The following is a 17,505-nucleotide window of genomic DNA, read 5'->3' as shown; positions in this document are numbered from 1 at the left end:
AAATGATCCCTTTTACTAAATAAATCCCTTCAATTATCGCCAATCACACAATTAAGTGCTTTTGAGTGTTTAACTACACTCGTACATGCATAATGTATTTGCGTTAAGTATAAATACAGCTCATTTGTCTTAATTTGCTGGTTATTAAATAAACTAACTTTGGCGTCTGTTGGGTGCGTTTTCTTTATTTTCTCCTAATTCACTTACCTACTTACAATTGATTTTTAAGTCCCGTTTAAATTGTTTAAGTTCTAGTAACAAAATATACCTATCTATCGGCTAAATGAAGAGCGGCTTGGATTCTTAGCTGGTATATTTTTATTATATTAATTACTAGGATGATGATTAAGAAGATTACCTTCTTTATAGAAATTTATATACATATTCTACTGTTTAAATACATATTTAAAAGTAAATAATTAAATATATTTTACGACTGCCCAACTGACAGTAAACTTCTTGCTAACATTTTTATCTTGTAAATCACATATTTCAATATAAAATCAAGTAGTAAAACACAAACAGTAACATATGATACCGATTACGTTCGATACATATCTAACAATTTAATTCTCAATAAATAAACGTAAGTTTATATTTGAATTTCCATGGAACCCGTTCCAGTGTTTCCATCACCACAGATTATCTAAATGACATAAATCAGACGTAGAGTGAGTTTTAATAACATTTCTAGGACTCATATCCGTTAGAAATACGACGATTATCCACTCACCTCAATACTTAATATGTGCAATCTGTCAGATTATATGTTATGATAGTTTAATGATCCGCTATATGCTTAAGTGTGTATGTTTATGAGTGTTTTGGATTGGTTCTTGATAAGAATTTTGCAATAAGAAGAATAAGTCATCTCTAAGATTTAAAATATGAACAGTATATTTTATATCCTTTGGGAAGAAAATAGAATTTAATCTAATACCACCAAACATTTTAAATCGTATACAAGTAAATGTTACCTCGAAAGCTTTCAAGTGTTTTTTAGAAGTTTTGTTGTTAATTAATATTATGTGCCTTTAGACAATAAATATAGTGAAACTCTTTAAAATTAAGATATTATGGCAATCAAGTAAGTATTATTTGTCGTTAAAGAGAGTTATCGTTGTATGGAGTAAAGAAAAAAACAATTATTTTTCCATGGCATAAGTAAAATAGCTTCACGAAAAAAATGTTACGTAGTTTCACAGCCTCTTAAACCTGATAACTGATGTAACATAAACATAACTATAGATAATTAATATTTATTACCTACCTAAATATTAACATTTTAATTTGTTGAGAGTAGGTATCAATATATGTGTTAAAAAAAGCTCTTAAGAGCAAAATAAAAAAAAAAGTTTTACTTAATTTCGTAATATAAATAAATAAACTTCGTAATAAAATAAATTCTACAAAATAAACGAGGTTTCATTGAAACAGAAAGATCAACTTTATGTTTCCACATCATTCGCCGTAATATTTATTAAGTTGGAAAGATTTATCAGATTATTGCTTGGAATTTTGTGATTTTCCGACTTTGCTTTTTTTAATTGAAAGGTATTTTATTGAAACGTCAGATATAAAAAAGTAATAAAGCACATGTAATTCCATATCTGTACATGAAATCAAAATAATATTTATTCCTTTTTACAAATAAGCTTGAATTATGCTTAGAAACCGTTCGCGTCCGCGTCGGTTAGTTTATTACTATACTAGATTTCTGCCCGCGGCTTCGCCCGCGTTTGCAAAGGAAAACCCGCATAGTTCCCGTTCCCGTGGGATTTCCGGGATAAAACCTATCCTATGTGTTAATCCAAGTTACCCTCTATATGTGTGCTAAATTTCATTGTAATCGGTTCAGTAGTTTTTACGTGAAAGAGTAACAAACATCCATACATCCATACATCCATACATCCATACATCCATACATCCTTACAAACTTTCGCCTTTATAATAGTATTAAGATTAAGATTAAGATTAAGATAATAGAGATATTCATTCTACAAGATAAAATTCTTTTTTATTAGTTACGTCATATTAAAAAAATATTTAGATCTTACTGGTCAACTTGGTCTAAGGAAGAAGGAACAAATTTTTTTTATGACTTGTGTTATCGATTTTTGGCTACATACAAAATAGGTAGTAACAAACAATTGAAATTCCCAATAAATTTTAAAATAACACCACTATTACTCCATACGGATAATCTACACTAATGTTATAAAGAGGAAAGGTTTGTAATTATGTATGTATGTATGGTTTTCACTTTTCACGCATAAACTACTGGACCGATTTAAATGAGCACACATATAGAGGATATCTTGGATTAACACATAGGCTTTATCCCGGAAATCCACGGGAACGGTAGATACGTAGGTTTTTCTTTGAAAACGCGGGCGAAGCCGTGGGCGGAAAGCTAGTTTAATAATATTTTCTAAGAGGTTCAGTGCAAATTCCAGACCAACATTATATCATCAAACTAAGGAAACATTAGCCTACGGTGATACGGTCATATGTTATCTATGCTACGGCACATAAATATACGATCTCCTTTACATTCTAGTAGATACCTCGCTATAACATAAACTACGAGTAAGTCCATGTAACCACCACGCATTGCTTGTAGGCTGAAATATTTATGATTGTACGCTGTACGGACAGACGATTTTCCACGACACTCGTACGCATTATATTTTACGCAATTCAATGTACTCATTTGTCTGTCAGAATGAATGATTGAACTCATGCATGTATGCGACACGCACACATTGAATGTAATAGATAAAATAGTACCTATGACTCGGCTATGTCACAGATAGTTTAGTAGATCGCTATGTGTATGTGGTATTTTGTATTTTTTGTAATCGTGATGTTGTTTATTGCTGAATGGAGCCTGAGGGCCGCCTAGTGAACAGAGATATAGCGTAAATCATTTGTCTAAATTTAATTTAAAAGCTCGATCTATATTAGTCATAAATGTTTGGCCTCTATCAGAGTAACGATGTTTTAATACACAAATATCATTTTAGAAATTAGGTATGTTTTCTGTAGTTAGCGATAATTATTTTTTTTCATTTACAATATATATTCAATAACATAACAAAAACCATAAAGAACAAATTGAAAAATAATTTTAACCTCGATAGAGCTGCTATGGCAGCTGGAGAATTTGAATTTTATTTAATCTAAAATCGAGTTCATAAATTAATATCAAAATGATTTAATACCTACATAAAACACACACAAGTACTTAAATATCCAATTTATTTACCAGGCAATTTGTAAGCGCATACCGTCATTTAATTAACAAAATCATGTAATCACACATTCTTCGACTAATTAAACTTACGAACATTAATTAAACTCATTGATGTTACCGACACGATTTTTATGTATAGAAATTACAAGTCATTCTAGTAAAAATATATCCAAGTAAATATTAAGAAGCATGCAGTAACACAAAACAGCTCGAACGCATAGAGATATATATCATAGACTGAGACACAGTAAATAGATATGAACAGTAAGGCAACTAAGCTTTTTCGATAAAATAATTGGGTAACTACTAACAACGTATATATAATATGTGAATAAGTAAAAAATATATAGACTTACATACGTAATTTTTTTCAGGACTTTTGATGAGTAATGTATTGATATTGTAGGTTTAATAAAAAATCGTACGATATGTTATTTCGAAGCATTATTAGCTGTTACCTATTAGTTATTACATTCATTACCGACACTAAATTGGCCATTATACTCTCTACCTGCTTGACTGTTTTGCAGTAAACTAATCGCCCGCGGCTTCGCTCATGTCACTCAAGTTGAAGCGTAGAAATAAATGTAATTTATACAAACACACTAAAGATATAATTGATACTAAAGTATAAATCTCTATGCTAAGTAAAGTTTAAGTCTCTATGCATGCTAAGAGCTTTTGTTTTCTTGATAAAGAAGTATTTCGTAACAGCATAAACTAAAAGAAGAGATAAATAATGGACCTAATGAACATGTATTTGCATACCGTGCTACTAAAAACACCAAAGCTTCCCTTCGCATACTTCCACGACGCTATTCAAATGAATCGTCTAAAAACGGTTCTGAATAACACGAAATACTTATCTTACCTCATTAATCGTGGAGTTTTTACTAAATGATGTATCTATACGTAAATATATGAAGGTATATGAAGGAGGGGCTTAATTTGCATGTCGGATGGGAGGCGTGGTCTGCGCATGTCAACTGTTAACTTAATTATAGGCAAATGAGCATCGTGATTGATTCAAACCTAGTGTATGTATAGTATTCTGGTGGGGAAGACTGTATGAACATTGAACAGTTGTGTCTGGATTTTCCTATAGGTAACAAGTTACGGTAATGTGGCGCGTGGTTTTGGTTTTCGGTCCGTGGTAAGTGTGTGTTGGTTGAAATTGAGTAGGTATGGAAAATGATTTTTTAAATAAAAGTGTATAAGTTTATATGAGTGTACTTGTAGAAAGAGTTTAAAGAAAAGAAGGCAAGTGAAAAAGCATATAATTGTATATCTAGCGAAATAGAGTTAAAACGATAAAATTGTAGCAAATTCCCTAATTTGCTGGAAAATTATGTGCCAATTTATTTGTATCAAAATAATGTTTTAGGTATTGCATATTAATTGAAAGTAATATACGACGATAATAGCTACTTTCTGGATAATCTTTGATCTAACGGTGCATTCCTCACGCAATATGTAAAAGCTCTATTTGTAATGACCGACAAATCCATCTTTGCTCGCTAATATTTCCAACGCTTTTCCCGCCTCGTTTCCAGTTCCCTATAGTTTACCTCTGTTACCAATAAAATAAACCCTTTTACGGTATTTATTTATGAGCGTCAAAACAAGAAATACCATGAGCGGATCTTAGTATAGAAGTCACATTAATAATCAATGAGCTGGCATCGATCTTATCATAAGCTATTCAGGCTTTATTCGTCGATAAACCGATAAATTTTAAATGTATTACAATAAATTTCTTTTATTTTACCGCCATGAGCAAAATCGGCATGCGGCTTTGCAAATTTCGCTCGTGTGTGAATAAGTTTTACATTTCTTTTTCGATTAATTTAATCTCATTTGCAACATTGGTAATAAATTAATTTGTAGTAACATAAATTTCAGCCGACATTCGCGGCGTGTTCAGGCGCGTAATCGTGAATGCATCGCCATTAATAATTTTAATTCGAAAACACTGAGATAATTTAATAATCATTACAAATTACAATAATTGTCAGATTACAATTGCTTTTACAATTATTGATCATTTAATATTGTTGTTTGAAAATAATAATCGATCGTAAAGTAGGTACCTACTACAATACGTTAAAATACACTTAATTGTAATTTTAACGTTTATGCTTGAGAAATTAAGAATTCGGCTGAATTCAATGTTCGTGTAGAGTTTGGTATGGCTTGTATTTGGTTTGACGATGGTAAACGTTTTATCATCATCACTACATACCTAGTATAAAACAAAGTCGCTTTCTCTGTCCCCATGTCCCTATGTATGCTTAAATCTTTAAAACTAAGCAACGGATTTTGATTCGGTTTTTTTTAAAGATAGAGTGATTCAAGTGGAAGGTTTTAGTATATAATTTATTATGTTTTAGACAAAGCGGGCGAAGCCGCGGGCGCAAAGCTAGTAGATCATATTTTGTGCTTTTGTAAAAGCATCTGAAGCATTATCTAGATGTGTCGCAGACAATTTCAGATGTCATAGATATATGGGATGATTGAAGTTTCTTTGTTATATTTCGCAGAAACATTATATTACAAAATATACAGGTATTAATTTATAAAAAAAATCGTTTATTGAAATTGCAAACTGTTCCGTAAGCTCCTGAACTATTAACGTAAATTATTATAACAATTATTATAAGTATTTAATCGTAAAGTAATTGTTATTATACCTTATTTAAAAAGATGATGAATTTTCATACGGGTTAAACCCTTATAATAAATATTTTCGGGAATTCTTGAAATCCTTATCGACTAAATTGCTTTAAGCAGCGGTTTTGGCTCACCATATGGCTGTACTCATGAACCTTAATGACTGTACTTAGTGGAACCACTGATCAATAATGATAATACGCAAGTTCTCACACATGAGTGCCCATTATAATACTATTAACTGTTTATTCGGATTTAAATTTTAAAACTCAGAAAAGTGTCGAATTTTTCTTTTCGTTGTTAAAATGTAGGCAGATATTTCTAATATTTTTTTGAAAACTTATGTACGCGATTAGGTATAATATATGTAGACTCATCCAAATTGCATTTTTATAGAAGATGTACTTTTCGTTAAAGCACATAATAAATAATTTGGTCTGGCCATTTATATCTGAAAAATCACAACAACAATCAAAAGAAAAAACTTTTCTATCTGGCCAGTTCTACTTGTAAAAAAAAAAAATTAAATTAAAATCTTTTTTAAACTTTTTTTTTTTCTTTTAAAAAAAGAAATCGTCAAAATTAAATCTTTTTCTATCTGGCCAGTTGTGGGCCAGTTCTATCCGTAATTCAAATCGACGCCATCCTACGTCGATGTTTATCACAAATTTATACTGACAGCCGGCTAAAATATTTATATAGCTATATAACCATTGATGGTCAAGTGCGACAAGTACAATCTAATCTAAGTGATGATTTTGCAACTGGGTAATGAGTACCCCATGTTGGGAGGCACATTTACACGGTGACCACCCAGCGCGCGGCGGCGTTTGGAATAGAAATGAGATGGTGACCATATTTTGTGGTACTTTACGGATGCTGGGATAGTTTATATATATTTTATTCAGATTAGTGATGATAGTCATTGTTGTCAACAGACGAATCTTGAAAGTGACGATATTTTAGCTGTTAGCAAATGAAATAAATAAATAAATCGTTTATTTTCCTCCATAATTTGCTATATAAATTTAATGACCTAGGCTCCTAATATAGTTATAAACTGTTTTCTTTGATTTATTTTTTAAATTTTGTAGTGCCTTAAGAATAACATAAACAGTAAAAAAACAATAATAATTAGGTTATAGTCTTCGTAATAGGTACGTAAGACGTGGTCATAGGTGGAGGGGTAACGATAAGATTTCAAGATTTCAGAAGAAGTTTTCATAAAATTTTCTGAAAAAAGACACATTTAAAAAAATCCAGAAACGAGAAATTTAAAAAGCCACTTATTTTAATTACTTTTGATATTACGCAGGTGAAACTAAAATAGTATTAGCATAACATTGATGATCTATTTTTATTACTTGGTGTTCGGTTCATCAGCAAGCATTATTACTTATTTGTATACAAATATAGGTAGATAGTAGATAGGTACTTATACGATATAAATATATAAAGAAGGGGATTACACATAGGTTAGTACATAAGCGCTATTTGCAATATTCGCAATCGAAGTAGCATGATATTTGCATTATACACAATAATGTTATGACTAAGTCGTCCATAGAATTTCTGAAACGTCTTCTTCAGCTATACCTACTCTATACTTATAACTTTTGGTCAAAATCACTTTACTGAAATAAAATCATAAATTACAATTACCTACGTCTTAAACGATATACAATTCCAAATATTTTAAAGCTATGGACCAATGACAGGGCCACTTCTCAAATTATCAGTACCAATCATCCATCAAAAGCACATCATAAAATTAAAAAAAATATAATATTTCCTTGTACTTCATGTGTATCTCGACATGGCTTGCGAAGGCTACATAGTGCGTGCCATGAATTTTTAACGGCGGTTCATTTTATAACCAGCCATACAATGCAAGGAGCGATAAATAAAGCAGTTTGTTTAAACAGTGGACACACTTAAATCGGTAACCGAAATACCGAAAGCCGCACCATAAAAATAAACATTGGCAAAAACATGGGCATCGATCAACATTGAGTTATTTACAGAGTGCACGAAATACCACACAAATTGTCTCGCTAGTGAACCTCTATGGTGTAATTCAATTAGGGCCGGAACTAACGAATAAGGAAACGAGTGCAGTGTAAATTAGTGTGAGTGATCAAATGCGGGCGACCAAAATGACATCGTCACATTGCCGCAGCGTGACGCCGCCGCTGTCGCGCGCGACCTCCTCGGACCTGGTCGCGCCGCTGTCCCCAGATCTGTCCCGACACCGGGCGCTGTCCCCGGACCTGTCGCTGGATTTCTCGCGGCACCGTCCCCTGTCCCCGGATCTGTTGGAGCGAACTCTGTCCCCTGACTTCCCGCGCCGCTCCCGCTCACCGGCGCGCCCGAGATCGCTAATGGAGTCATTATTAGTTGCAAAAATGGAAGCTTTAAGTACCGGGAAGTTAGTTCGGACCGATTCTTTGGACAGCTGTAGCAGTTTCGGTTCAATGTCGTCGCTGCCCAGTGATGTGTGCCGGTGTGATGACTGCCTCTTGGGAATTGTGGACTTTTACCTTCCAAGCCCGGCTGACGCGAATAGGCCCTTCAGAAAGGTAAGTGTTTTATGGCATTATTGCATCACTATTATTTCATATTATAGATTTATTCATTTTTCACAAGGTAATCTGATATTTAAAAGATATACCTAATTAAGCGAACTAAATTTCAGTATTGGTAGGTACTTATATAGTTATATTGCGTAAATATATATGTACTTACTACTTAGTATAAAACGAAATGAGATCATGCTTAATCTGCTGCAAGTAATACAAAAATACAATTTATTTAAAATTAATCCATAAAAATGTGTATTTTATTTACTTGAAATATTATGTACAAAGCTTTACAATCAAGTTTGTGCATTGAGCAACTTTCGATTTAAAATTATGATAAACCTTTTTTGATTGATTGCGTATTGATTGATGGCAGGCAGATGCTAAAATTAAAAACATCTTACTTAAAATTAGAATTATGAAATTAAATTTTAAATAATTCGTGTGTATTTTATACCTACATGAACTATTTCATATAGAACAGGTACCTATCTAAAGACGATATACCTAAAATTTAATAATATTTAATCGATTGGGCAGGACTTCTTTGAACAATAAGTTAATTTTATTACCTAGGTACACTTTTAATAATTGTTAAATATTGGATGCAGTTTTGAAGTGAAACTTCTATAAGCGCGTTGAGAGTAAAGTTTCAAGGTCGCGTCATGGTGATACCGTCACGTCATGATGGAGTAAGGCGACGATTTTGGTATCTTTGAATCTTGTTAAAGAAGTTTCACTTCTGACACGTGTGCTCGGCACACACGCTCTTTTTTATTACCTATAAACTGAATTAGACATTCTCGTTATAATGATTTTAGACCTATTTTATTAACAAGACGTTTTGATGATATAAAAACTTTGGAGGCTAATCAAGTTTAATAGATTGATGATTGGGCTAACGAAATAATTCGATTTAATTGTTTAATTGGTCAATCATCTGGTAGGAAACTGGTTAGTCCCATAGAGATAGTATGTGTAGATACTTTACGTATTTAAAAGTAGAAGAAATAAGATGCAACATGATTTATTTCGAATAAAAAATGTAAATAAGATCTTAATTTTAGATCTAATCTTCAATCTAAAACGTAAAATTGCTCGATATTAAAGTCAACAATTGGATTCGTAATTTCGTATATTATTGTAGGAAAACTCCTACAATATTTAAAAAATTTTTTGTCAAATAAAATATCTCCGTGGCATCGACATTTGGCACTTTTTTCTATTCGTACCATAGATTCGTACTTTAAAATTCTTATTCATTATTAAATATTTTTGCTTTTAAATAATAAATACACCTACCATTATTTAACAGAAATAATAATATTCAAATTCATTTCAAAATTATTTATTAATTTTATTTACAAGTAACAATAATTGTTAAAAATATTTTTGAAATACATAAAACGCGGCTAGAATCGTAAAAAAAAAATCAAACAACAAAATACAATATCAGTATTGCCATCTAGCGGTGAGTTGCAACACTAATTATTTGCTTGAAATAAAGCGGTGCGCAATGCGCATGCGCCTATGAAGCTGTTTATACAGATACCGGTAGATGGCGCTAAAAAATAATTTAGTGTTAGGAAATAAATAAACGTTATTTTTTTTTATATTTTGACGTATGTTTTGTGTTATTTGTTTCAAAATGTTTTGTGTGAAACTACACATTTTTAATAACTTCAATTTTTTTTAAAGAACGAGTTAAAAATTTTAATGATCGTTCAGAATATTATGTTCTCGTATCGTTCTCGATCGTTGAGAACATAATTATTCTGAAGTTCAGAATATAATGTTCTCTCTTCGTTCAACTAAAGTACTTTGAATGTAATATTTCCTATAGGCTCTTTATATTATATTTTTATTGTTGTGACTTGTGAGTACAGATTTATCAAACTTTTGTTGTGGGTATACCAAACTTAGCCTGCCCGGAGTCGTGACAGCAGCCTTTAGGCAGTCTGTAGACGACGTAGGTTCGCTATTGCCTCATATGAAAGTTTATTATTTTGAAAATTTCAATAATTATGTTTCTTTTAATAATTATAATTTTAATAATGATAAAAACTAAACCTAACTAAACCCGCTTTAAGCTAAATATGGACTGACCATTGAGCAGTATTTTGATACTGTTGTTTTTCCCTATAAGTATCAATAATTGACAATAATTATCCCATTACAAATATTTTTTTTACCGTATACGCAGTACAAATTGCAAAACCTTATTTTATACTTCTAAGCACTTCTAAGATAACCGTAAGTTATGCGTATAAGTAGGTAATATTACCTATACGTAAATAAGGCTAGAAAATCTTCCATCTCTACATTATTATTTATTATACAATAAACAAGAATATTTTTTATTGCGTATACGAAAACAACATTGCAAGGATATTTCGAATCGATGACAATCGCTAGTTGTTTTGAACTGAGCAACAAAAACAAACTTGGAAAAAAAATAAAACACTCGAATTTAGTAAGAGCCAGGTATTAAATAACTGCAAAACAACAAAATGTCACTGCGCAGTGGCCGATTAAGGAATGTGGATTTTATTTATAAATTCCTATTTAGATTCGTTACCCGTAAGACGATGCCATGAAACATTCATGGAGGTGTCTCGCTTTGCGTCATTTATTATCTGTTGGTGTCGACGTCACAAATCTATAAAGTGTCGCGTAGAAAAGGGTATAATGTTTTCCAAAACAGGAGTTCATTTGATGCCTCTTTATTTGACGTTACACCTGTGAAGTTTCCACTTTATGGATATTTATAGGTAGTCATGTGCCATTTAAGATATTCAAAATACTTTTTAGCTTGGTCCATATTGAGAAAATTTTATAATAAAATTAAATCAATGACTTCTCCATTCTTATTTATTTATTATTTACTAGCTGTGCCCGCGACTTCGTCCGCGTGGAATAGTGACTGCATAGTAGGTAGTTACTACTTAACTTTTATTGAATAAACACGTACTACCATAAATAATTAAACGAACTGTTAGTAAAATTTATTACTAAACTGAGCTAAAAAATAAAAATAAATTCCTTATAACCGTTTCTACGAAAAATCTATTTCTATTCTATCTTTCATTCGTTGATCTCAAAAATTAAAATGCCAATCATCAGAACGACAGGAAATTTTAATAATTTATTTTTAATTGTGTTTTGCACAATTTTGTTAAATTACGACTGGATGAAAATTTTGTTCGTGGTCGTCGTCGTCGTTGGTAAGGTGAACAAATCCTTATCAAAACATCATACGCTTAAGACAATAATTAGTATCGATAGCGGATTCTATTCCTTTGCGTTTTGACGTTTGTCTGCGCTCAGATCTTTCCTGTCTCACGCCGTAGTAACTAAACCGTTTAGACCGTGCAATAAAAATTAAATAAAAAAAAAAAACTCAACGCAACGAAGAAAAGTGCAAAGAAAAAGGAAAAAATGTTGTGTGGTTTTATGAAACCACGGTAAAAGTGAAACTTAGGCACAAAAAAAATGTTGTGTGGTTTTATGAAACCACGGTAAAAGTGAAACTGTTCGAACGGTTCCGAACACTGCTTTGTGTAGCGCATGTCGCGTGTCGGTCGGCTGCCGAGTAGGTATACCAACTCGGCAGCCGCGATACACGCGACATGCGCTACACAGACCAAAAAGTTTGAGACGATGTAATAAAAGTTTCACTTTAAAATTATCGTATTTGTACGATAATGACTCCGAACACTGCTTTATACCTACTCGGCAGCCGACCGTCACGCGACATGCGCTAAACAGACCAAGAAGTTTGAGACGATGTAATAAAAGTTTCACTAATTTTACAAACTTCCCGAAGATCTTTAAAAATAAATACCATTTTAAATATTTATAAAAATAAAAAAACAAAGTCATCGGGGCTGCCATACCATCATTATCATATCATATACAATTATATTTTTTTTAATGGTACTTAATTTTAAAGATCGTCGGGAAGTTTGTAAAATTATTATTTATTCCTTTTCCTTCGTTGCGTTGGGTTTTTCTTTTTAATTTTTAAATTTTTAACTTCGGTTTCTTATTTTCATGTGATATTTTCAAGTGAGCGAGACCTACCTCTACCTCCATATTACATTCCTACATCATATTGATATCTATAAGTTTGTTGCTCCTTGACATCTTTTAAGTTGGGCCGTAACCGTGCACAAATTGTAATGGATCACAGTGGCAAAAGAAGTGGTATCTTTAGGAAAAAAAATTGCCAAGAGCCAGGCCTATGTGGCTTTGAGTAGAGTTCAAAATTTCCAGAGTGTGGCTATCCTCTCGCTCCCATATCCCCCTCTTCTTTCACAGACTTTCAACCCTTCTCTTTCCACACCTAGTAAATGGCAGAACCGATTTTGATGTAAACCATATTATCTAATTATACCTATATGTCACGTCATATCCTGTCGTTTGATGCTCCATTTGGTTTATTTATCTAACCACTGTCACCCCTAAATGTAATAAACGGATGAACCGATTTCGATAAAACACGTTGCTCTTTTATATTTTGATATGCCGCTTGAGTATATTATTTGACCACATTCGATTATTGTTCATTCCCACTTTCACCGCTGTAATCTAATAAATGGATAAACCGAATTGGATAAAAATATAACTAATATTTTTTCCCACATTCCCACTTTTACCTCTATATACCTAGGTATAATAAATGGATGAACCGATTTTGATACACTTTATCTAAGAACCAACGTCGGAAAATATGCTGCCTAACACGCATCTAATTCGTATTACCTGTTAGCGAGCTACGGTGGCACAAACAGACAAACATAGCGGTCAAACACTTATCACCCATCTTTTTGATGGTTAAAAATGGTTAAAAGGGGTTAAAAATATAATACGACATAATTTAAAGGACATTTTATGTATAAAATTTACCTAGAAGTAAGCATAATTCTAATTTGACCCCTTCCCCCCCTACTACCTCAGCTTACCCCCCCACCCTTGGGGACTTTCGATATGATCACCTGGACATTTATAAGGAATAATTACTGTAGCGTATAACAGATAACTTACGTTTTATCGTACACTGTATAGTGTACAATAGAATGCCTTTGCAAATGTTCGCCGTGAATACTTAAATGGTCATAACTTTTTTATTTACAAACCGATTAACATGAAATAAACACTTAATGTTAAATGAAGATTACCACAATATATTAGTGAAAACCGCATCTAAATCGGATAAGTCGTTTCTGAGATTAGCGTGCACAAACATACAGACAAACAGACAAAAAAATTATAACTACAGTTTTGGGTTGGAGATCGATTTAATAATAACCCCTGCTATTTTTTTTACATATTTTCATTGTACAGACACCACTTTTCTAGAATTTTATTATATGTATTGATATTGAATATTGATTGACCACGCGCAAGGTTACTAATTTCCACTACATCCTCACGCAAATCGTCAATTTTTATGAACATTGAATCTGTAAATAAAAAAAAAATCAAAAGATAAGTGTACCTAATTTTAATAAAAAGCTACTAACAAATAAAGTTTTATCAAGAACTAAAGTGACCTTCTTTGGGCGTATAATATAGTCTTGTAAAAGTTATATGTACTTACATGATAAAAATAAAATTTCATCATTTTCTTATTTTGTCATAACTTTAACTAATTAAAAACATGAGTATAATAAACAATAAATATAAAAGCTATAACTTACCTTTTGTGGGAACGCAAGAAGGCGAAAATTAAAAAAAAGCCGAAGATTTTTAAAAATGTAACCAATGAACACAATCACTGTTATCTACTATTACCCAAAGAGAATACAAATACTACGTCTATTACCTATATAACTGTAACTAACATCAAATAATAAACATCTACCCTCACTTATAAAAATTTAGTATATTCACATGAAATATAAGCGCACCTGAAATTTACTCTGGGAAGATATGAATTATTTATTTAACTTTAAAAAAAAACAAACTCACCAACATCATAATATTTAAATTATGAATTTCCAAGGAGCGTTAATATTATGTAAATTGATTTAATTTTAATGAAATCTCATAGATGGCGCTGTTTTAAATTTGTCTTTATACTACTAAGATTCATTATACTGTTTCTCTGCTAAAATTACTTAAATGATGTAGTTTTTATAGTGTAAAGGTAGACAATAGCATGGCTTACTCAAAAACAACATTTAAACATGAGTCTTTATATTGTACGCTGTCGTAGTACACGGAATACGTAAGAAAAATAAAGGTTCACAGCTCCTCCCCCGAAGGTGATAGCATGATAATATGTATATAACAGCCTGACCCGACCTGTTAGTAATATTCATGCAAAATTTGAAGTAAATCCGTGCAGTACTTTCTGAGATTAGCCTGGACAAACATACAGACAAACAGACAAACAGACAAACCGACAAACAGACAAACAGACAAAAATTCTAAAAACTATGTTTTTGGCTTCTATATCGATTATAGATCATGGATTATGTATTCTTTTAAAAAAATATTCAATGTACAGTTTTGACTTTCCTACGATTTTATTATATGTATAGATTTACTCTTTATTGTACAACATATTACATTATTTTCCCATTATTTTCTTTTTCTATGTAGATTGTAGAGTAAGCGGCCGTAAAGTCATAATTTAACGTTTTAACAGGAACAATAATTTTAATGCAGGTAAATCTCGTTCGCCTCGATTTAATAAATTTCTACTGGTTTTCTGGTTTGTTACTTCTCAAGAATCCTTAAAATTTCGAAACTATAGGAAAGGGATTCCCTTTTTCCAGTAAAACTCCTGACGTATTTGATATTATTATTGACGAATGTGTTTCCTTTCAATAATAGATATTTTTCCGCTCAACCGTAATCCTTACGTAAATGTTAATATGGCGCTTGACCAGAGACGAAATATTTATTCAATGAATTCAAATATGAAAAACAATTTCATATGACAATGGCACCGGATGCGCATTTCATAAGAAAATACATTTTTTAACATAATATACGTAGGTACTTCTAGGAAAATGAATACCTAGACGCTTCACTATCACTACATACTAGTATAAAACAAAGTCGCTTTCTCTGTCCCTATTTCCCTATGTCCCTTTGTATGCTTAAATCTTTAAAACTACGCAACGGATTTTGATGCGGTTTTTTTAATAGATAGAGTGATTCAAGAGGAAGGTTTTAGTATATAATTTATTAGGTTTTAGACAAAGCGGGCGAAGCCGCGGGCGGTAAGCTAGTTTAGAATAATTTATATAAAAACGCTAATTAAAGTATGATTATTTGTAAAAACGCGTTATATTTTGTTGTCACATTATCGATTATTTTACTATACAATAACAATAGATTAAAATATAAGAATTTAGGAATTAATATACATATATACCTAGTACTTATAGAATTCTGAGACAGGATTCGTTGGGCAGGTTGCTCTTTAGTTACTCTTTTGCAAAGTTGAAATTTGAATGAATTCTGTTCATGGATGTGATTTAATTAAGAGTTAAATACTGTTTATCAGCAAGTACAATTCAGCTTTTTTTATCCATCCTTTGAATTGTAAAACATTCAAAATTTCATTCACACTATTCGAAGGTGCGTTTTAAATTCTAAGCACATCGCCTATCCATGACGTATAGGGTTTGGTGCGTCACTCTGACGTCATATTCCTTTCTTTGCTTTCTATGACATCTCTTGAATAAGTGAGTGCGATTAACATAGCATTTCCTATAGAAAAAATGCCATTGAACAATGAACGGTCACGAGGCATTTTAAGTGGAATAAAATGCGGTATGTAATCGGAATCGTACTGAGACGATGACATTTTAAACGTTTATTGCTCGCTGTATATAGCTTTCGTTCGTCATAAGAACAAGATCGTTATTTACTAGATGAAATTACGTGGAATAATTGTAAGTGTCAATGATTAAAGGGAATAGTAATCATGGAAGTTTTTGAGGGTGGAATGCCTTTGGAGTTGTTCGTGAGAATTAATTTAAAATCATAGAAAATAAAATTAACTAATAGAAACCAACTGGGCTTTAAGTAATAAACTCATGAAAATTATTCATTTGAATCTTAATATTTTTATGCAACTTTTATTAAAGTTTCATCAATTATTATTGCCAATGAGGACAGACGGACAGACGGAAGGGATAACTAAGCGATGTAATAAGGATGACGTAACTCTAAAGTTATGCAGATAATATATAAGCTCTTTTCCGTAGTTCTTATAAAAGCTAGTCATAACCACAAATAATAACCACATTGGTTTCCCAGGTACCATCAGGAACAAAAAAGGTGAGACTCTGAGAATTCGCAACTAACTTAGTTATCTACATAGATATAATAAATGGTTAGATACTTATGTTTGCTAGAGTTCGGAGATGAGTAAAATTTAAAATTAATTAATCAAGATTTTCAGGAGTTTTACTCGAATGAAAAGTATCATTGGAATTTATGAAATCATTTTTTTTTGTTTCAAGTTCACGGGCAATCTCTTGAAGAAAAAAATAAATCTGTATGTTTTATTTATTTATTTATTTTTTACACACATAGATTCCTTACAGCTATTTGTATTACAATATTTATAATTAACTTTAACAAAACAATACGCCAATAAAAAGGAATACCAATAATAAGACAATTAATGTGACAGTAGTTTTACATTAATTATAACAATGACAAAGTGGAAATAATTAATATATATACAGATAATAAAATAATATGACGATTCCAAAGCGCTTTAAAAAGGACTCTTGATTAATAACAAGGGTTTGTGTTCGAGCTTAAAAATCGATCAATTCACTAATTACCATTTTACCACTAGTTACCATTTTTATATGTTTATCTTCAATATAATTCTCATGAAAAGACAATTGGTGTGAAGTACCAATAATTAAATGAAATGATACAAAAGTATATTGTCGAAAATACAGGCGCAATAAATAAATGAATGAAAATTGGCATCATTAAATTATTATCGAACGGTGTTAAAAT

General features: G+C 31.6%; 1 protein-coding gene across 5 annotated transcripts in view; it reads left to right on the top strand.

Moving 5' to 3' along the window:
- IP3K2 (Inositol 1,4,5-triphosphate kinase 2) overlaps positions 1 to 17,505 on the top strand; it is a 129,847-nt gene that overhangs the window by 70,498 nt on the left and 41,844 nt on the right. Inside the window, exon 2 of one of the 5 annotated variants that reach the window (XM_089697483.1) lies at positions 8,012 to 8,505. The exons of 2 other annotated variants lie outside the window; for them this stretch is intronic. In XM_089697483.1, the coding sequence (XP_089553609.1) occupies positions 8,068 to 8,505 (438 nt within the window). In that variant the 5' untranslated portion in view covers positions 8,012 to 8,067. Of the gene's footprint in view, positions 1 to 7,691; positions 8,506 to 17,505 lie in introns of those variants that run through there. 2 more of the 5 variants (XM_089697481.1, XM_089697482.1) reach the window with 2 other exon arrangements.

This window comes from Colias philodice, chromosome 7 (genome assembly GCF_061535455.1).
Source record: "Colias philodice isolate Cphi_HAF_F1 chromosome 7, ilColPhil1 Martin Lab GWU primary, whole genome shotgun sequence".
Classification (NCBI taxonomy): domain Eukaryota; kingdom Metazoa; phylum Arthropoda; class Insecta; order Lepidoptera; family Pieridae; genus Colias; species Colias philodice.
The sequence above is the reverse complement of the archived record's forward strand: the minus strand, read 5'-3'. Positions and strand labels throughout refer to the sequence as shown.